Raw genomic sequence first — 21,798 nt, forward strand, 5'->3', positions numbered from 1 at the left:
TCCCCTTCCCTGTCCCTACCCCCACCCCATCCCAAGTGTAGGCTCTCAATGAATTAAATTACATTAGAGCATAGGTTTAGAACTAGAAAGGGTCCTTGGATTTCATGTAATCCTACCCTCAAACTAACATTCAAGCCCAGGTATTCTGAATCCAAACCCTCAGTATCCCATATTTCTACCGTATCAGTTCAATTTGGAGTAGATCTTTCTCAAACTGGTTTTTGTAAATTCAGACCTTACCCAGACTAGGGAATTTTGGTAACAGGCCTTATTAAAAAAGCAACATCAGACAAAAAGCCCTTAGTGTTGGTGTCCGGAACACGACATGTAGCTAAGCCTGTTTAGGATCCATGTGCCTTCATGTGGAGAGGGTAGTAGCTCTATTCACAGAAACACTTTTATAATAGCCATGACACATCTACCGTAAAATAGTTCTTTATAGGAGATCAAACCCTGGGTGTTCTGAGTCCAGACCCTCAATGGGCCATATTTCTACTATACCATATCAGTTTGATTGGAGTAAGTCCTGCCTCAAAGTATTTTTTTTGTGTATTAGAGACTTTGCTTTTGGCATGGCAGAGGGAGGGCTATTTGGGGTTTGACTGCAAAGACATAAGAATGCTTGTCATAGTAAAATGTTGACTATTATTACTTGTTTGGCATATGGACTCCCATATGTACTTCCAGTAATTAGTAGCAGAAAGGCTATTGATTACATACTGAATTCTACAAATATAAGTACTCATTATTTTTTTCCCAAACCTACCCTTTTGTGGATGAGAGAGACAGAGAGAGAGAGAGAGAGAGAGAGAGAGAGAGAGAGAGAGAATGTGTATGTATACATATGTATGTATGCATGTGTTTCTTTGTATTTTTGGCAATAGGCTTTGTTAACAAGTAGCATGGGCAGGGGGGAAGCCCCTACTGGTGGTCACTAGATGTAGCTGAAGCTGTTAGGATCCATGTACCGTCATGTGGACAGGGTAATAGCAGTATGCAAAGAAACATTTTTATAATAGACATGACACACCTACTATCAAAATAAGTTCTTTATTAGGGGATGTTTCTGTTGCTGTGTTTTAACTAGAAAGATCGTCGTATTTAGTGCGGAGTCTTTCTGGAGCAGCTCCTTCGTCTCCTGAGCTTCTGGGTTAACCCCTGAGCATTCATTTGTGGGAGGCAAGGTGGGAAGAGGAAATGTGAACAGCTGTTTGTCTACTGGGCTGTGATTAACTTTGTAAACACAAGCTGCCCTTCAAACATCCTTAAATGACAGTAGTTGAAATTATCAAACAGAATGGGCCTCCCTCCTTTATTTGCAGATATGGGAGACTGAAACATTGTCAGTCTCAAATTTATGTTGTCTAGTTTTGCTGAATCTCCCCTCCCCTCCCCAGCTTTCTTTTTTATTCTTACAAGGAAATAAAGGTGATGTTAAAAATGAGCCAGAAATATTCTAGACTCTGTTTTTAAAAGCCACCTTCATTGCAGAAAGTTGTCCTTTTTTTTTTTGTCCCGGTTGTAGCTGTAGCAGGTAAACATTCAGAATGATATTTCATTTCCAGATAGGATTTAACTCTGAAGGTTTCCTTAATCTATTCGCACAGGCATGCTATTTTCACATGTTCCATTTTTGATTCTCATAGGTATATAAAGTAAGAGGTGATATCTTTCAAATTTTTCACAATGATCTTATGAATCAGACTGCAGAAGATTCCTCCTCTTCCCCAGTTTAGATACTCATTCTGAATGCACAACAATAACCCGAACTCAAAAGAAATACTTATCTCTCTTTATACTTACCTGTTTTTATTTCCTTATCTTGGAAACCCTGCAACTATTAGGTCTCATTTAATACAGTCTTCTGCATGATTGTTAGAGAGTGAAAAGCTCTTACTAAAATGTGCAAAATGTTGTGAATTTCCAAAAACTCAGTGTAGTTTTTGAGCTAAAATTTTATTGAATTCCACAAATGCAGTTTGCACGTAACCTTTGAAAGGCCAAATGCTATCCTTGTGCCCCAGAACACTGCTGCATGTGGGAACAATAAAAAAACACCACCACCAAGGTTGTTTTGTCTGGTGTGCCAGGTATCATTTGTCTGGTATTTTATTTTTGAGCCTCATAAAATACCTCACAAATATTTCAGAAAGGAAGGATTGCTTATGGCCGAGCTTTAAACTAACTACATGTAAATGGCAAAGTGAGTATGAGCCATCCGGATGAAATAATGGGGAAGTTTGTGTGATTGTAGGTCTTCATATTAAAGAGGAAAAGGACACTAAATTTAGTTATCTATACCCTGCAACACTAGGTTAATCTCTGTAACTCCAGTTTGAATTGTACTACGTGATTGACAAGCGTACCCAGCATGCACCACCCCAATCAAAATGGTGTAACACTCTTTGCCCAGTATCTTTCACACAAGATTGTTTTACATTTAAAGCTTGAAGGGACCTCATTTTATAACTAGCTGAGTCTTAACCTTTCTGGACTTGGTTCCTTCAGGCCACACAAGCAGAAGATAGCAGGTTTGGGACTTGAACACAGATCTGATTGCTTCTGACTTCACGCCCAATGCTCTTTTTACTGTGCTATGCTGACATCATTTGCAGGAACCAAGGAAAAGCTTCATGGCACATTCAGTGGAATTATTTTAGAATTTAGAGGATTGGTTACAGATTGTATTAATTATCTGTTCATTCTTTTAAATAAAAAAGTTATCAGCAATTTCTTCCACATCACTTTCATTCCCAAATATATCATTTCCTCACTCCCTTTACCCGGTGAGCCATACCTTGTAGGAAAGAATTTTTTTCAAAGGAGGGCAAAAGGTAGTTTGACAAAATTAACCAACACATCAAACAAATCTGACAGTGTATTTGGCATTCCATCTGCTAGTTCCCTACTTCTGCAAAGGATGAGAGGTGCTTTTTTTTTTTTGTAGGGGGGAAGGCAGGGCAGTTGGGGTTAAGTGACTTGCCCAAGGTCACACAGCTAGTAAGTGTGTCAAGTATCTGAGGTCAGATTTGTACTTAGGTCCTCCTGACTCCAGGGCTGGTGTTCTACTCACTGCCACCTAGCTGCCCCTAAGAGGCGCGTTTTTCATTTCTTTGGGACCAAGCTCATTGTCATGTATCATTAAGTTTCAGGGGGTTTTGATGTAATTGTATATGTTTCCTCATTCTTCTTACTTGCATTGATTCTCATATTTCTCTTAATTCCTTGTATTCTTTTGTTTCTTATAGTGAAGTAATAATTGCATTCTTATATACCCATTGGCCGTTGCCAGTCAGTGAACATCTACTTTGTTTCCAAGTCTTTGCTCATGCAAAATACCATTTTGAATATTTTGCCACATCTGGTACCTTAGGCATGTGCCTAGCACTAGTATCTCTGGGCCAAAGCATACAGATGTTTTTTAATAATATTTTAGACATCATTCCAGATTCCTTTCTGGAATGGGAGAACCAATCCATAGCTTTAATAACTGTTTTGGTGTACCTTTATTTCTGTAGCTGCTCCAACTTTCCCTGTTTGTTGTCGCTGCTATTTGGGGTGTGAGGTGAAACTTAAGAGTTGTTTTGATTTGAATTTCTTTTATTGGATATGGTCACCAGTAGTTTGCAGCTCTTCTTCTGGGAACTTGTCTTCAACTGTTTTATCATTTGACCTTTTATTCATTTAAATGATTGTGAGTAGCTGGAAGACTCAAAATAAATAATTCAATGTTTGGGAAAAGAAACTACTACCACAGTATCATGCCCATCCTTATTGTTGTGTTGAATCTATCCTTTAGATACTGACTTTATTTTTCTTTTCATTGCAAGTGATACTCCATTTTTAAATTTTTGTTAGAACATCCGGTCCCTGATGGGAGTAGAGAAGACCAAAGGATTCTGCCAGTTGGTGGTCTCTTCCAGCTTGAGAGATGGAATGTCCCACTTAATTCAGTCTGCTGGCTTGGGTGGCATGAAGCACAACACTGTACTCATGGCGTGGCCCGAGTCATGGAAACAGTCAGATAACCCCTTCTCGTGGAAGAACTTTGTTGGTTTGTATGCTTTATTGCCTCTTGCTACCATTTCATTTCCACGAATGCATACCGCCCAGGTGTTCTTTGAAATCTTAAGATAATTGGAGGCAATGCATATGAAATTTGAATGCTAATGAATGCCTCTGAGCTCATTTGGCTCTGACTCGCCATCCAGCTTATAAAAGGAATGGCTTCTTGAAAGCCTTTGGGCTTTCCTTTTTTTTCCTTTCCTTGTAAATTCTGCCAAAAGATACAGCCTGGAGAATGTTGCTTTGCCTCTCCAGGTTTGACCTTCTCTGCCTTCAGAGTGGAGGTGGTTTTCTGTTTGTCGACAGTTGGAAGTCCATTTGCTAGAGGAACCTTAGGATGTTGTTTTTAATTGTTGGCCTCAACTCTTTGCTGGTGTACACATCTGCTGAATGAATCTGTGCTTTTTTCCCCACAGATACCATCCGAGATACCACTGCAGCACAGCAAGCTTTGTTGGTGGCTAAAAACATTGACACATTCCCACAAAACCAAGAGCGCTTTAGGGAGGGGAACATAGACGTGTGGTGGATTGTCCATGACGGCGGCATGCTAATGCTGCTGCCATTTCTGCTTCGCCAGCACAAGGTTAGCAGAAGATTCCATACACGAATCCCATTCTTCCTTTTGGTATTGGGCCTGCAGCTGTGTGTCTTGGGTAGATTTACTAAATAAATTGATTTCATTTCACTTCAGCAAGCATTTCAGCCTGTTATGTGGGTAGGCACTGTGCTAGGTACTGGGGATATAAAAAAGAGAATATGAAATAGGTCATGCCCTCAGAGAGCTTATATTCTACTGGAAAGAGGCATGTGCACAGATAAACACATACAAAAATACATACAAAGTAAATAGAATTACAGAGTTTGGAAGGAGCACTAATAGGGAACTCACGGTCATTTGCAGGAAGTTGTAAAAATGGCACCCGTGAAAGTATAATCTCTCCCCATTCATTGCTTTAAGGTGGAGAGCAAAGAAATTGTTCTGCTGTGGTGCATACATTTACGCTTCTGTGCACATGCATCTGTATGATTATGTTTAAAAAATAAACCCTTAAGTATCTTTCCTTGCTCTTGATAGGTCTGGAGAAAGTGTAGAATGCGCATCTTTACGGTAGCCCAAATGGATGACAACAGCATTCAAATGAAGAAAGATCTTCAGATGTTTTTGTACCATCTGCGAATCAGTGCTGAGGTCGAGGTCGTGGAAATGGTAAGTGAGACTTTGCCTTTCCACTGGAGAGCTGTATTTTTCTGGAAACACTTGAAAAATACCTCTTTAGCATATTTGTGAACATATATGTGACTTTTCCCCATCAGGCCTGCTGGGGGTTCTAGGACTCTTTGCTCCATAAGAAAATACTAGAAATACCCAAACTCCAGTGGGATTAGCATCAAGAGAAGGCTGTCTGACTTTTTATATCACTTTGATTTCTGTCTCCGTGCAGAAATATTATGAGAACAGTCAGTTCACCATGACAGAAGTGACCATGTTTCATTAGGATATTTCAGAAATTCCAGGATGTGACAGCAGCCATGAATTTAGTCCAGAAAGTCAGAAACAGGGCTGGGAGGGGATCTGTCTCTGTCTCTCTCTCTCTTTCTGTCTCTCCTTCCCTCCGTCCCTCTCCCCTTTTCCCTTCTACCTGTATCCTCCATCTTGGCACCCTAGGGCAAAATTCCATTTGCCTAGAGCTGGTTAGACACTTGGCCTCGGTTACCTAGGCTACATGTATTGGTCTAGTTGATAAGTGTTGGAGGAGGAGAGGAGAGAAGAGAAAATGCCCTAGCTGTACTGGTACCTCTTCCAGAAGTCATCTTCTGGAAAACAAGTGAGACAGGGGTAATACTCTACAGGAATACTTTTTATGGAAAATGTCCTTGTCACAAATGAGAACTTTTTTATTTATGAATTTTGCTTTATGTCTTGATGTTGTAGGTTGAAAATGATATTTCAGCTTTTACCTATGAGAAAACCTTAATGATGGAGCAGAGATCCCAGATGTTGAAGCAGATGCAGCTTTCTAAGAATGAAAGAGAAAGAGAGGTAAATCATTCTGCGGCATTTATGTTTGGTTGTAAGTTTGCAAAAAACACTTTTCCAGTGTTACTAATGTTTACTGAGTAATAAACCTTTTAAAGGTATGTTCTAAGCTTAACTTTTAAAATAACCTTTTCTTTTCAAAACTGCAATGTAATTATGAAGACATTTCATCTTATAGCATGCTGAGATAATCTTACTCTTAACCTTGTAGCATGTTACTGAATCAAGTTGTCACATTTAGTTTTACAACTTAAATTTTTGATATTTAACAATTTAAAGTTTGCAGTGGTGTGTATTTTAACTTCTCTAACCTCAGACCTATCTTCTTCATACAGGATTGTATTTTTCCACTATGAAACACAAGTTTGCTTTTAAGATGTAGTATTCTAAAGCTCTCCAGATCTTAATGGCTTTAAATACATAGTTTTTTAAGATCTTAATTAGTATCATTCACAGAAATTGTTTTCAGGCACTACTAACTTTAGCAAGGTATCCATAAATCACCTGGAGGGTACTCCATGAACATCAAGACCTCCAGCTTTTCATTTTAAAACAAAAGGAGGGGTGGGGTGGGGGACCAAAAAAAATTTAAATCCAAGTGACCATACACTATCTGAAATATCATTTGTGAAGGATATCTGAAGTTTCAAAAAGACCCCATTCAAAAAGACTCCATTACGTTTTTCATTCAGTTATGTAAACATTACCCAATGAGCCAAATTGGGTCTTCCCCTGAGGATTACATCAGGGAGTGGAAAGGAGAAAAGTAGAATTGGTTGGCCTGTCCTTGTAGAAGAGAATGAGATATTAAATTTCAATAAGTTGAAATTTAAAGCACTGAAGCACCCGCTTGTTCAGCTGAAATAAATTGCCATGTAAAGCAAACTTCTGTAGCCTGTAGGTTAGACCAGGGGTGGAGAACCTGTGGCCTGGAGGCCACATGTGGCCTTCTAGGTCCTTGGGTGCAGTCTTTTGACTGAGTCCAAGTTTTACAGAACAAATCCTTTTATTAAGGGGTTTTGTTCTGTGAAGTTTGGATTCAGTCAAAGGGCCTTACTTGTGGCCTCATGTGGCCTTGAGGATGAAGGTTCCCCACCCCTGGGTTAGTTCTGGCTGAGGGGGATGCCACACCCCTCCCAGTTTCCACTGCTTACCTCCTGGCCAAAAATGTAACTGTATAAATGGAGGCATCATTGAAGTTCTAGGTCCTAGAAAGGACTTGTTTAAAGCTGTGCATCTGTTATAAGATTGTGGGCAGGGATCCATCTACTCAGTTTATCTGGTCACAGTCATGCTGTCCTTGTGCATGAGACATCTGTACAGATGTCTTTCTGGGATCATCACCTCTTATCCTGTTAAATAGTATAGTAATCCTACTATCAGATTTGTTACTTTATCAAACAGTTTTAACACATAAAAAGCCTTTAACAGATTATTTGGTCCAGCTATAGATAGGAAACAGTTGCAGAATCCCAGAGTTGGGAGAGACGTTAAAGACCATCTAGTCCAACTCATAGCTGACCGTGAATCCCCTCTACATCATCCCAGCAAGTGGTTATTCTAGCCTTTATTTAGGAGTTCCTTCCATTTCTGGACACCTAGAATTGTGAGGCGTTTCCTCACTTGGGACTTACTGTTACTACCATTCCTGTTACCCCTTAATTGTTAGTGAGTTTTTCCTTACCCCAAGTGTAAATTCTCCTCTTTGCAATTTATACACCCATTCATCATTCCTGGTTCTTTCCTCTGGAGCCAGATTTCACAGATGCACCTTAGCCAAGGTCACATAGCTGATAGGTACAGAGTAACAACTCAAACCTAGGTCTTCTTACTCCCAAACTAGGGTTCTTTCTACTATAACACATCACCTTTGATAGTTTTCCTTTAATACTTCATGATTTCCTCATTCCGTAGTGGAAAAGAAGATCCTGACCTTATGTTTTCACCTTTCACAGTTGCTTCAGTCTGGGAGGTTCTCACCTCCAATTGTCTGAGAAACATTGAGCATAAGTCACCTAAAATTTCATGGCAGCTGGTGGCTGTTTCATCCTGAGATTTAAGTTTCTTTTTTCTTTTTTCCCCCTCTTGAACTTTGGGCAGTCATCAAGCAATTTATTAAGTGCTTATTATGTGCCAGGCACTATGCTTACCTTTAAAATCAGGGACCAAGGGGAGGACAAAAGTGTCCTGAGCCCAGGTTCTGATGACTTCAGTAGTAAACCTGTTGACTTTATGCACAAGCATTGATTGCCTTGAGGTTCATGTCTGAAAATTCTCATTGGTGCCCCTCATCTCTGTAAATGAGGAAACTGAAAAAAATAATCATTTCTCATTATAGATTTTTGGTGTTGAGATTGATTCCTGTTGATAGAGTGTGTACAATAACGAATAACCTTTTATTCCAAATGTCATTGCGAGGAATAGCTATTTAGGTGTACAAAGTGGGCATAACCAGATGAAAGGCACATGGTATAGGTAAGTAGTTAATAATTGTTAAACTTGTTAAGGCAAGACTGATTCTTCTTGGATCTATCAAAAGCCTGTTGTCGCCGCTTCTTGTCTGCTTTGATATGGGCACTTAACCAACCAACCACATGATATTTTGAGTCAGTAAGTAGTAAGTCAGTAGCTTTCACTCTTTTCTTCTGCAAATGTCTCAACTGGAGTTAGCATTGTCGGGGAAGAGGATTAGGGTTCATTCTAAAAAAGCAGCCTACTATATGATTACTGGTCACATATCACTTTTTTTATCTTCACTGCTTTATTAGAAAATGAATGCAACTGGGTGTTGTGGCTCACCCCTGCAGTCCCTGCTAAGGGGAGGATGCTGAGAGTGGTGGATGGATAGCCTTGTATTTGGGGAAGTCGATTGGGTATCTTGCCACCACGATGGTGCGCCATTGAGAGCAGGAGGGATAAACCAGCTCATGTCAGAGATGAAAGCCAAAGCTTTGTGCTGGTCAGCAGCAGGGGGATCAGGCCTCCAAGTGGCTGGTGAATTTGCAACCAGTCTGGAGAGAATAAGGAAACCCCGTCTGAAAAGATAACGAGAGTAAAATGCATTTGGTGTCACTGATGGCTTTCAAGCTGTTTTCCACCAGATGACTGAGTCTCAGCCAGCTTTTGCTGGCCCTGAAAAGGAAGCTTTGTTCACCTCTCCATAATAAGGATAATATGTGTTTTCTTAGGGTCCTTTCCGAAAAAGAAAATAGTAGACAGTAAAGTTTGCCCTCATTTTCTTCTGTGAAGAGCTCTTTTCTCTGTAATACGAGGACTTTGCAGATTCCCAGACTTACGTCACTCCTTCACAATTGCTCTAATAGTCCCCCAAGCTCTCTCCCTCCCAGCTTATTTCAGTGTCTTCTTCAGCTCCTTGAGAAAGGAAGCCGGATTATTGTGCCCTGGCGCAGAATAAAGCAATGCAGAGTTTAGCGGATGTCCTACAGCTTTAGCTGTATCATATTTAAATTCATCAACTTTATTAAGTAACATGTGCAAGGCGCTGTATTGGCCACTGGAAGATAGGAAGACAAGTCAAACGGACCCTGCCCTCAAGGAGGAAGCTGAGTGCCATAGTGGATAGCGCATCGGCCTTGGAATTAGGAAGACCTGTTCCTGTCTCACTTCCCCCCTCTCGCCCCATATTTAATAATTGTATGATTGTAGAAAAGTTACTCTCCACCTCAGTTTCCTTATCTGTGAAATGGGGCTAATAAAGCTGTTGCATTTACCTTACAGGATTTGTTGTAAGGATCAAATGAGATAATGAATATTGAACACTTTGCAAACCTTAACAGGTTATCCCAACATCTGAAAAGCTGAAAGCTCCTTATCCATATGTAGGACAACAGTATGGCCCTACCATCCACACAGTCCACATCACAACCATTAATTCCCCTAAAGAGATTTATTTGGTACTAGTCAGAAGTGCATGGTGCCTTCTCCAAGGAAGAAAGCCTGAAGGTGCCTTCTAATATATCTCTTCTCTTCCTCCACAATCTTCGAAGATTCCCTTCTCCAAGCTTTAGAAAACAGCAGGTGGCTTAAAGGACCCTTTCTGCTATGCTTTTCCATTCAGAGGAGTCAAGGTGGAGGTCAGGGATTCTCTGGTGTCCCCAGAGATATCTAACAAGTACCCTTGTATGCTGATACAGTGAGGGAAAGGGAGCCACCAGATGTGACCATAGTCTTACTTTTATCCCTCCTCCTCCACTTATTTCTGCCTCCTGCTTTTGCATCTATCCTCTATCATAGCTTATATGCATAGCCTTCTAAAGGTAGGTCACGTCCTGTGTAACATCCTGGCCCATGCATCCTATAAGACTACAATTTGCCTGTAAATATAATTTGGAAAGGAAAGGCTAACCTTCTACAAAAGTTCCAGTTGCATTTGTTGAAGTCTGCCACTGTGATTGACATATGTCAAGCAGGACCTTTCTGGACCGTGTGTTTTGGGTTTTTTCTACAAAGCTAATGTTTTTATACTTTCAGAGCTCTTAGGTCCCTAGCACACTGCTTTGTATTTAATAGATGCTTATTACATACTTGTTGAATGAATGAGCAAATGTTCTATAGCTACCATACCCAGTCCTTAAAACTAGGTTTGATTTTTCCCATTGTTAGGGCTCTCCTTCTGAGATATGGAAGATGAATCTGGTCCCCTCAACATAAATTCAAAATGAGAAAGAAGGGAATGTGTGTGTCCCCTACCCTGTTACCTGGTTCCCACCATAGGTTTTCCTCATTCACCTGTTTGGGACAGCTAATGTAATTCTGTTTCTGAAACTTTTTTTTTTTTTTACATTTACTTGAAACCCCATAGACTTGGAAGTATTGCATTTCAGATGCGTGTCTCTCCTCGGTAGAAGCAGAATGTGAGTGGTACATGCATCTACATAATCCTTTGCCTGGATGTGGGTGGAAAAACCCAGCAGCTGATGATTGTGATAATTACTTTCCATTTCACTCTGACTCAGGAACTTAATATTGCCTCTTTAGAATTGGCAAAAGAAGGTCATGGGGCACACAGCATCTTATGCAAGACTTCGGCTCCCTAACAGAGGCATTAGAACACAGTGCATTTACATTCCAAAAAGTTGCAAATAAATAAAAACCACGATTGAATCTGTAAGCTCCTGGAGAGCAGAGACCACATCTCTTCCTTCAGCACCCAGTACAGTGAATTTTCAGTAGATACTTGTGTGGTTGATTGTGTCCTGTGTCTAAGGCTCAGTAGACAAATTTGCATATGTGATTTAATATCCAGTTTGCCCCCAACTCATTGTTACTAGTGGTTATTTGGAAGGTAGAAAAAGGAATAAGACAAAATGAATTTTTTTTATGGTTGATGTTCAAATTATATTTTTGTGGGGGAGGGTCTTAAGAAGTTTATGCGGATGTAGCCAGCTATTCCAATTTGCTGTTTTCCCTGAGTGAAGAAAACTTCCATGTTCTATCATCTGTGGTCAGAAGACATCAAACATAAGTTAGTATTAGTAGCAGCAGTAGTAATTGTAGTAGTAATAACTGTTTTTCTAATAATATAATAATAGTGCCTTTTAAATATGAACATATTATCTTACGAGTAATGATTTTTTTTTCTTTTGTCTACTTGTACCTGGTGACCTTGATGTCCCAGATTCAGAGCATCTCTAATGAGTCTCGATGCTCTATCAGAAGGAAGAGCCGCTCTAGTCCACAGTCCATTGGTCAGGATGTACAGGCACTGCTGCCTAATGACAGTCAAGAGGAAGAGGTAGTTTAAAGTTGTACCGGTTACACGTTCCATCCCAATCCCAACACTTAAAGTGCCACAGTTGTGCATCCTGAATTATGGTGACTAAGTGTTATTATATTTTTAAAAACCAGGCTCAAAGTATCCATTCTATTCAATAAATTCAACAATCTCAGAATCTGAAATTTTCCGTAAAGTTAGTTATATTTATTTACCATTCAGTGTACTCTTAACTGTTTTCTTGTTAAACTGCAAGAGGGTATATTTAATTCAGAAATCTTTCTTTTGTGAACTTTTCTAACTGTACAGATTCTTTATTGACTGATATTTTTCCTTACCACCTCTTGAGATTTCTGTCTGGATTGTGCCTTGGTACTTTTATAATTTAAAATAAACATCTTCATAGGCTCATAAATCCGCCTCTGGAAAGGTACTTGTGGGGAGTCTTCCACAACCCCCTAATTTTTACAGATTTGGAAAATGAGAAACAGAGAAGCTGAATGACATCCAGTATAACCCAGGGCAAAAGTCAAACCCAGATCTTCCATCTTTCAGATCAGTCTCTCATTCTATTGCCTCCCACACATTTTGTGTTTTAAAGTTATTAGACTGCTGTATTACAAATGAAACCATTTGTTTTGAGTCCCCAGGATCTTATTATTTGGACGTGGATAATGTAGCACTTTCAGTGCCTCCACATGTATTTGCTTATTTGATTCTCCCACAACCTTGTAGAAACAGCTGACTTTCTTTTCTCAGATAAGGAAACTGAGGCAAAGAGGTTGAGTGAGCTTCCTAATGTCACCCAGCAAGTTAGTGTCAAAAATAAGATTCAAACGCAGCTTTTAGAAATGCCTCTCCATTCTGCATTCTTCCTGGCTTCCTTGCTGTTGTTCCCTCTTAAGAATTCATTACTAGGGAGTTACATTATATACACATTTACTTCAAGCCTCTCAGGCTAAAACTCTCAAGACACAGCATAAGGTATTTTTTTCAGAGCGCCTTTATTACGCAACGCTTTGTCAGTGTTGAATCAAGATTCCTTCCAAATGGAAAGGAACTCTGCTGTAGATAGTATAAAAATTATTTCCATTCAGCTTTGGAATGCGATCTGTGTTTTTATTTGAATGTGATGGGAGTTTATGCTAAGCAAAACAGGTCCACACTTGGTGGACTTCTTGTTCACCTATTCTTCTTGAGGCTAGAAAGAATTATCTCTTCCACAGATGCAAAATACTGGTTTAAACAAAGGCACTCTTCAGTTGTGCTTTCAGCTTTATTATACCTTTGGTGGAAAGAGGGCAGGGCTGCTAATTGGCTGTATTGGTTTAAAATGAAGATTGAACTTCCTACCTGCTGGACAATGAATTTCAATTCAGACATGCTAAATTCCCAGCTTACACAAATAATTTGGAAATGATTTTTTGTGAGAGAAGTGGCTATTGATGGTCTTGAAAAAATAGGACTTGGATGATTTGATTTACTTCCATTCTTTGGCTCCATAATCTTATTCTTGTGGACTCTGCCACCAATGTGGAACTAAAGCGATCCAGGCTTTCTCATCATATGCAGTAGTATGCAGTAGACCATGTCTTTGCAGAAATCTAACATTCGAAGATCTCCCTCATGGAACTTCTTCCAATGCTGTGGCCATTTGTGGATTCTCATATGGGTTGTTTGTGTCTTTACATCCACTTTGTGACCGATCCATTCTTGCCAGTCACGTTCTCCTGATGATGTTTGTCCCCACACTAGTTGCCTTTATAGGTAGCAGGTTATTGCCTACTTAGACCCACCCCACATCTTTCATTTGCCCTTGAATTACCTACAAGTTTGAGTCTCCTGAGATCGTGATGTGCCATGAATCATCAGGTTATGTGGCTTGACATCAGTTTGATTCCAGAAGTACTATGAAACTTTGATCTCCCCCCCGCCCCCCAACAAAACAAAACAAAAACAAAAACCAGCTTGATCTGATTTTTGCTAATGCCTTGTTCATATCTTAGGTCACTGCAAAGAGAGTCCATTCTTTTTCCATTTAGTAACATGTTAATGGGCGCAATGGATAGAGACCCCGAGAATCAGTCAGACCAGAGTGAGCTCAAATCCAGCCTCAGACACTTATTAGTTGTATGACCCTGGCAAGTCACTTAGCCCTGTTTGCCTCAGTTCCTCATCTGTAAAATGAGCTGGAGAAGGAAATGGCAAACCACTCCAGTATCTTTGCCAAGAAAACCCCAGATGGGGTCACTCCGTTTTTCAGACATAACTGAAATGAACAACAACAAAAAAGCATCTTAATTGGTGATAACATACACCTCAATCTGAAGTCACCTTGTTGACCCTCCTTCCTCAACCCCAAGTTCACTCAGGTAGTTTAATTTTTTAAAAAGTCTTGTCTTTCAGTTTCTGTTGATGTTTTGTCTGCTTTATCATGATGAAAGAATGAAATGAGCCATTCTATCTTTCAATTGCCAATTAAATTATGTGATAAAATATGGCACTTTAAGTGTTTTTGCTGTACAAACAGGAATATGCCCATCTCTATAGCACTGTGACTATTTTGTTCTCTTCCCATCTGGTGCAGATATAATTTCTTGATTTCATTTGGAATAGTCATATGAAATCAAAAGCTTCAATTATAACTGCTGAGGGTTTTTTCCCCTTTTCCGTACCATTTTACTTACATTTTAACATTTATTTGCAAGATTTTGTGTGTCAAGTTGCTGCAGAATGGAATATTTTAAGTCATTATTTCTGCTCTAGCTTTTTTAGGGGGCTGTGATTTGAATTGGGTTTGAATTGCTTGGAATTTATTTTCCAGTATTTTCAGAAATATTTTAATGATTTTCCTGCTTTTGATGAATATGATCTCTTCTGATTTAGCTCTGTGTGCTTCAAAACAACCACAGACTTCTGGCCACTGTTGTGGTCAGAAATCAGAGGAATTATATAAGTATTTTTAGTAAGGAAGAATTGTGGGATTTCCCCCACAATACTGTGAGGCTTTTGGAGAGAAGTACAGTCGGTTTGGCACTTGACACTACATTAATAAGATAAAACAAATTTGGTGTTTAATGTGAAGTTAATGTTATATTGCAGGGTGTCCCAAAAGTCTTTGTATGTAGTAAGACTTTTGGGACAGATTCTAGGTAGAACTGAACTGTAAAATGTGTTAAACTAGGCCCATACAACTTACTCACCAGAGTAGGCTGAATACATTTCACCAAATTACACAGCTGTGGCTACCTCCAGGAGGAGAATTCCAACCTCTTTGCCTTGTAAACGGTGTTCCTTCATTTTAAAATAATTGTGAGCCAACAGCTGTGCTACAAGATCAACGAGCTATGAAGACTAGCCTTCACTTCCTAAAGTAAGAAAATAAAATTTATAACAGTCAGTAGGGTATTTAATGTAAAAATGTACTGGCCTGTATGCTGACATCCTAGAGTATGCTTGGCTTAAGTCAGGTCAGTCTGTTTGCCTTTGCTGTAATTCATTTAATAGAAGCTGGATCCCTGGTGAACTGGAGCTGGGTATTGTCCAGGGGCTACAGATTGGCTTTTCTCTTAACATCTCTTCTTCTCCTCTTCCCCTCACCTCCCCCCTCCCACTCCCCATCCTTTTGCCCTTGCTGTCTCAGTTACAGATCTAGGAATTTTGTGAAAGAGACACAGCAAGATTGACTAGAGAGAGAGAGCCAGGAAAATCTTGGCATAATCGCTATGTTGACCTCTCACTGCTGGGGGAAAATTCTCTTATGACCCTTAAATTTCCGTATTAAAGAGAAGGTGCCACCTGTGTTAACTAAGAATTTTCTTATCTGGGAATACTCTATAGGATTGAAATCACAGGTCTAAGCCCCTATCCTTTCCTGTCCTACCAAGTGTCCTTTAGAGATTCAGCAAGAAAAACTTTGGGGAAATAGCACATTCACATCTTTGCTGGATTAGTTTAATCAGCATGCTTCCAACTGGACCAACTTGTTTTTATCCACTTTCTTGTAGGAGGCATTTATAATATCAGACTAAATGAGCACTCATTGAACTAGTATTTGAATGGTGGTCTGATTTGTTTACCATCATGCCTGGATTTTTAGTTGAAGTTTAAAAATGAAGGCAACCACTGAAAACATGAATAATTTCCTTGAGAGGAAAGACATTACTAATCCAACCTGTTTTCATAAATGTAAGGCCTCTCAGAAACGAATGTGGGGAGGCTGTAGGAATCTGGAAAAAATGAGTGATTTGATATTTGGCGTTTCTTTTTGTTGTTGCTGCTGTTTTGGTGTTTGATAGAGAAGGGAATAGGAGAGAATTACATCCAAATGCTTTGGCTGGTAGAGCAGGCTTTGAAATTAGTGCTAGCCTAGCCCCATCTCCAGACTCCACCAAGGTTCCTACTGTCACTCATTGCCAACTTTAGACTTTGGCTGTTGGCACAGAGTTTGCTGCAAGCTGTGGATAGGTCGATTTCACATCTTCTCAGATGGAATATACTATTCCAAACCCTTCTAAATCTTTTTTCAAGCCATAATCAAAATTAATGCATTTAAGAACCCACTCAGTAATTAAATATAATAATAATATTTAGCTTTTTACCTTCAAAGCCTTTTGTAAGCGTTAATTAATCCCTATAAGATCCCTCCAGGGGGTCAGGCAAATGTTTTGTTTCATGCCTGTTTTGTAGAAAGGGAAACTGAGGTACAGATACTTATAAGTACCTCTTATTAGCCCATGGGTGAGGTGGTAGGAGAGGGGAGGGAAGGGAAGGAAGAAAGCTTACTCTATGCCTATGAAAAGAAGAAGCTTCTTGCTTTCATATTTTTACCTTGATTTGCCTTGTTAGATATTGCATTAAAAAAATGTGTATTTTTAATGCTATTCAGGTGGCACATCTATACAATACTACGTGTGTTGTCTTATCTGTTGTGTGTTTCTGTTTTGGTAGAGCATTGTGTTCTCCCTCTAGCCCCTTGCTATCCCACCTGTTCTTGATGTATCTATAGCAAGACTGTCTTTTATCAGTAGATAATATGGCATGAAGAGGTCCTAGGATTGGCCCCTGTCTCCACCATAGATCCACCCTCCCCCCCAAAGAATGGTTCTCACTGCTTCAGTGCACCATTAGAAAGGCATCATTTTGGATAAAGGCATTTGTGTGTTCTTGTATCCTCTGAAAAAGTCAAGTGTTCTTAAGGGCTTACAAGACTGTTAGCTATCCTGAAGCGATTGAGTCCATAGAGTTAATCAAGTTATTATGGATAGAGTAAATTTTGATTGGTGTGAGAAGAGATAGTATTTTAGAGCTTGGGCACTGCCTACAGACTGGTGTGGATCAGCCTGAATGGAAGGGCCTTGATAATTAGAGAATGACATCAGGACCCATGCCATCTGTTTGGAAGAAAGGAGGGAAGGGAGAGAGGGGCAGTGAAAATTAAGCGGGGGAACATTCTGAAGACTAGGGCCTCTTACTTCACAATCTTGCCTATAGATCAAATCCAGGCCTTGATCCCTCTTTGGGGTCAAGCTGTTTTCAACCATTATTCCTTAGTTTTCTAAAACCGTTGATGCTTCTTTGATTTTGTGCAAGTATTCCACAAATGCTGGACTTTAAACAAACTCTCCTCTTTTGCTGTTTCCCTCCTTTCCTCCCTCCCTCCCCCTCACCCCAGGCTCAATTAATACACGACAGAAACACTGCAGCAGTGGCCAGGACGAAAGCAGTGGCTGCACCGGAGAAGGTTCAGATGACCTGGACTAAGGAAAAACTAGTCTCTGAAAAACATAAAAACAAAGACGCAAACATGGCTGGATTCCGAGACATTTTTACTTTGAAACCGTGAGTAGATGTGTTGACCTTTTGGGTAAAATCCCTACTTCATTTAGCAAAAAAAAACATAAAAATAAAAAAAAATATCAGAAAAGATGAGATAACCATTTGACTTTGGTAGTCATCTAGTACTGAAAATTCTAGTGAGCTTGGAGAAAGTTAATTTTGGCCTTGAGGACTGGATTAAACAATGCTCCTTATTATATTTAATAAACATTAAGTGCCTACTATGTGTCAGCTACTGGGCTAAGCTATTCTCTATTAATGATGGGAAGCAAAGAATCAAGTATCTACTTATTTTCTTTTCCCTGCAGGAATATCTGAAAGATATGAAGGGATCTGGCTTTGTTCCCTTCACATACAACCAGAGCAAGTCAGAGAAATACATGCTAGCCAGAAATAAGACTTAATAATTTCTCATTATTGCTTGCTGGTCCATTACCTCCCAAACCATTATTCTTCATTTTGTATGCACTCTAGAAAAGTAGAAATTTTTTGTTATTGGGAATTATCATTAAATTGCCATTTTGACTTCATATCCCTTCATGATGGACTGGGATCTGAAACAACAAAAAGTAATATTTTAAATAAGTTTACGAGAAATGGGGTGATTTCCTTATGAGTCAGTCCATCAGTGGGTCTCCAGTGGGTGTCTCAGAGCTGGTTTCCTGCTCACCCCAGCACTTTCAGATGTCTCAATGCCAGGTTCTCTGGGAGGACATGGCATTATCAATGGGAAAAATGTTCAGGGTGATCCTAGCAAAAGGAAGTGCTCTGTTGTCCCAAAAAATGGGTGGCAAGGGGCACCGAACTTTGCCCTAGCAGTAAGAATTACTCCCCTCAGGAAGGTAAGCCATTTTCTCTGAAGAAAGTGCTTCACTTACTTGCCTTGAGTCCCCAAGGGGAATTGTTTTGAAAATGTAATGTGTTTGTTCCTGAAGTAACAATGTTTTATATATTTGTTTCTTTTCCATGTAGAGAATGGGGAAATCTGTAAGTTACATTTGATTTATTTTAGGTTGTTTTCTAGTGTTTTGCATTGCATGTCTCCTTCATCAAAAGCCCTTTCCATGAGTTACGGTATCTACCTGACCCCTGTGTTGAAGCATGTGAATGTGATTGGCATAATGTCTCCTGCAAGTTTGGGCTTTTGATGTTTTGCTTTTCTCCCACCTCTAAAGTTATTCATTCATAATAAGCATATATAAATTTATCACCTGGATAAATCACTACAACTCTATGGAAAATTGCAAAACTTTTGACAAAGGTTTGGTTCCCCCAGGTGGTTTTCCTGCATGAGGGGCAGAAGGGTGTTTTTCCAGATCAGTGCTGTAGATCCCAACTTCAGGTGTGCTAAGCATGCCTGGGGCGAGGGAAGGAAGCAGCTCGTGATTTGAAGTTATTTTATGATCTAGTCAGTCATGTATGTTACCAAGAATAAGAAGCCAGCCCTTTTGAAATGACTAAATCAGATGATTTATAAAATGGCGCTATAAAAACTCATCCCAGAGTGAGTCAGGTTAAGGAAACCATGGCACTGTGGTAAAATTCTTGAATAATTTTCACCTGTAGCACACATGCCTTATGTTTTTACTCTTCTTCTTCCATGCTTTGTGGAATGGTAAATGGGTTTACTACCATGCTTCGCTGGTGGAAATTTTTCCTCCATGGGAACAATCACCCTGCTTCTACTTAAGCCTTTCTCTCTCCTTATTGTTTTTAATATTGATATCTTTTATTTTTGTATCACCTTCCTTTCCTGACCCTGCCTCCTGCAAACTATCTCTTATTACAAAGGATCACACAAAAAGTGAAAAAAATGTCAGCAAAACTACCATGAGATGAGTCTGACAGTATATCCGATATTCCACTCCTGTAGTCCCCCTCTTCTGCAAAGAGGTGCATTTTCTTATCTCTTCTTGACTAGGCGTGATAATTACGCAGCATTCAGGTTTGTTGTTCTTCCTTTGACTTCCATAGCCCTTATTCTGTTTATTGTTACATTTACTTCACTTTGAATCATCTCATAAAAGTTTTCTCATGCTTCTTCTATCTGTTCTTTCTGAAAGCACAATAATATTCCTTTCACTTAGTACCATTCGTTTAGCCTTTTCCCAACTATAATAGGTCCTATTTCTTGACCTCCCTGCTCCCTTAATTTTTTTTTAATGTTTTAGTTACAGTGGAAAACAGCACATTACCTAAAAAGGTGTCCATGGCACTTTCTGTATTACTTTCTCCTTTAAGTACACTCTAAAGTTAAGATTTAATATGCCAATGAGAACAGTTCTGCCCAGCTGCTCAGAAATGACATACCTTTCCTAAAGTATGCTAAGACCAATATTTGAAATAAATAGAAACCCTTGATGCATCTGAAAATCTTTGTTTTTCTGAAGTCTTGTACCTCTGGAGGGGAAGGCTTTGACTGTCTATCCATGGGCCATCATCCAATGATCCCAAAATATCAAGGATGTTGCTGCTTCTTGCTTTTTTTTTTAAAATTAGCTACATTTCAAGGAAACTTTCATTTGAAACCACTTTTACCTTCAAAATCCAAATTAATTTGAGTAGTTTTTTTTTTAAGATGAGCAGTTTCATACATTTATATCAAAGTCTATTCATTTTAAATACCCCTCACAATGATCTGAACATTTTGGAAATAAGAATATTTTGGAAATAATATGTTCTCACTATGTAATTTGTCAAAAATCCTTTTCCATTTTTTCTTGCTTTTGACTGATAGGTTTAGGAATACAGATTCTTGAAAGCTGCTAGGTTATTGCTGCAGGCAACTAGAAATCCTCAGCTATCTAGCTAATGGGGAAAAAGTTTGTGGACTTTGCATACTTAGCTCAAAGTCAATCTTAGAAATGAATTTGAGTATGCTTTCACCTTGATAACTTCTGCAAATTGGCAGAATAAGACCCAAGTGAATGGCACTGAAAGACAATTATTTCTGCCATTTGTATTTCCTCCTGGCCGTGAAAAAACAAATATGGCTGGCAAATTTATGGCATTTATTCCACAACTCAGTGGGAGATGAATAATTGTGTATAGTGTGAGCTGATTCCTTCTTTGCTTCGTGCTGTTATATCCACTGTGTAAATTCATTTTAAAAAATACATTCTATACAAAATTTTTTGTAATTACGTTTACCAAGGAGAAAATTGGAATTGAAAAACAAGATTGTGAACGAAATCAAGGTCATGATTCCTCATTCATTCCTATCAACATATTTATTTATTCCATCTAATTATGGTCATTCTACCTTTTCTGATACTATTAGTAGTCAACAAGCATTTTTAAAGCATCTGCTTTGTGCCAAGCATTGGACTAAGCACCGGGAGTACGAAGAAGGGCTCTCAAGGAGACCAGAATCAAACAAGATCTGTACAGGATAAATGAAAAATAATTAACGAAAGGATTGAGCATTGAGGGTTGTTGGGAAAGGCTTTTTGTATCAACTTTATATATCAGTTGGACCTTGAAGGAAGCCTGGGGATGAAGGTAAGGAGGGAGAGAATTCCAGGCACGGGGGATACCCAGTGAAAATGTCCAGAGTAGTCAGGAGATGGAGTTTGAGGGACAGCAAGAAAACTGGTGTTATTCAGTAGCAAAATACGTGGGGAGGGGAGTAAGGTTTTGAAGGTTATATTTCACCTTATTGGCAGTAGGGAGCCACTGGAATTGATTGAATTAAGGTGATAACATGGTTAGACCTTTTAGATCAATTTAACAGCTAAATGGAGGATGAGCTAGGGTGGGGAAAGTCTTGAGGCAAGTCAGGAGGCTATATTAATAGTCCAAGTTGTGGAGATGATGAAGGCCTACAGCAGAGTGGTGGCTGTGTCAGAAGAAAGAAGGGGGTATATACAGAAAATCTTAGAAAGGTAAAATCAACTGGACTTGGCAACAGATTGGGGGTGAGGGGAGTGAGAAGTCATATGACTTCTAGGTTATGAGCCTGGGTGCCTGGGACAGTGGAGGTGTGCTCAAAAGTAGTAGGGAAATTAGCAAGGGGGGGAAGGGGAAGGTTTAGGGGAAAGATAATAAGTTCAATTTTGGATCCGGACATCCAGTTAGAGATATCCAAGTTGGAGATGGCAATCTTGAGGATAGGAAAGAG

At 39.4% G+C, this 21,798-nt stretch overlaps 1 protein-coding gene across 2 annotated transcripts in view; it reads left to right on the plus strand.

Annotated features, from left to right (window-relative positions):
* SLC12A7 (solute carrier family 12 member 7) overlaps positions 1–21,798 on the plus strand; it is a 141,431-nt gene that overhangs the window by 105,789 nt on the left and 13,844 nt on the right. The window contains exons 18-23 of one of the 2 annotated variants that reach the window (XM_036754591.1): positions 3,859–4,054; positions 4,482–4,651; positions 5,144–5,275; positions 6,002–6,109; positions 17,515–17,681; positions 18,651–18,665. In XM_036754591.1, coding sequence (XP_036610486.1) covers positions 3,859–4,054; positions 4,482–4,651; positions 5,144–5,275; positions 6,002–6,109; positions 17,515–17,681; positions 18,651–18,665 — 788 coding nt within the window. The remainder of the gene's footprint in view (positions 1–3,858; positions 4,055–4,481; positions 4,652–5,143; positions 5,276–6,001; positions 6,110–17,514; positions 17,682–18,650; positions 18,666–21,798) is intronic. The other variant, XM_036754600.1, reaches the window with a different exon arrangement.

Source organism: Trichosurus vulpecula, chromosome 1 (genome assembly GCF_011100635.1).
Source record: "Trichosurus vulpecula isolate mTriVul1 chromosome 1, mTriVul1.pri, whole genome shotgun sequence".
NCBI lineage: Eukaryota > Metazoa > Chordata > Mammalia > Diprotodontia > Phalangeridae > Trichosurus > Trichosurus vulpecula.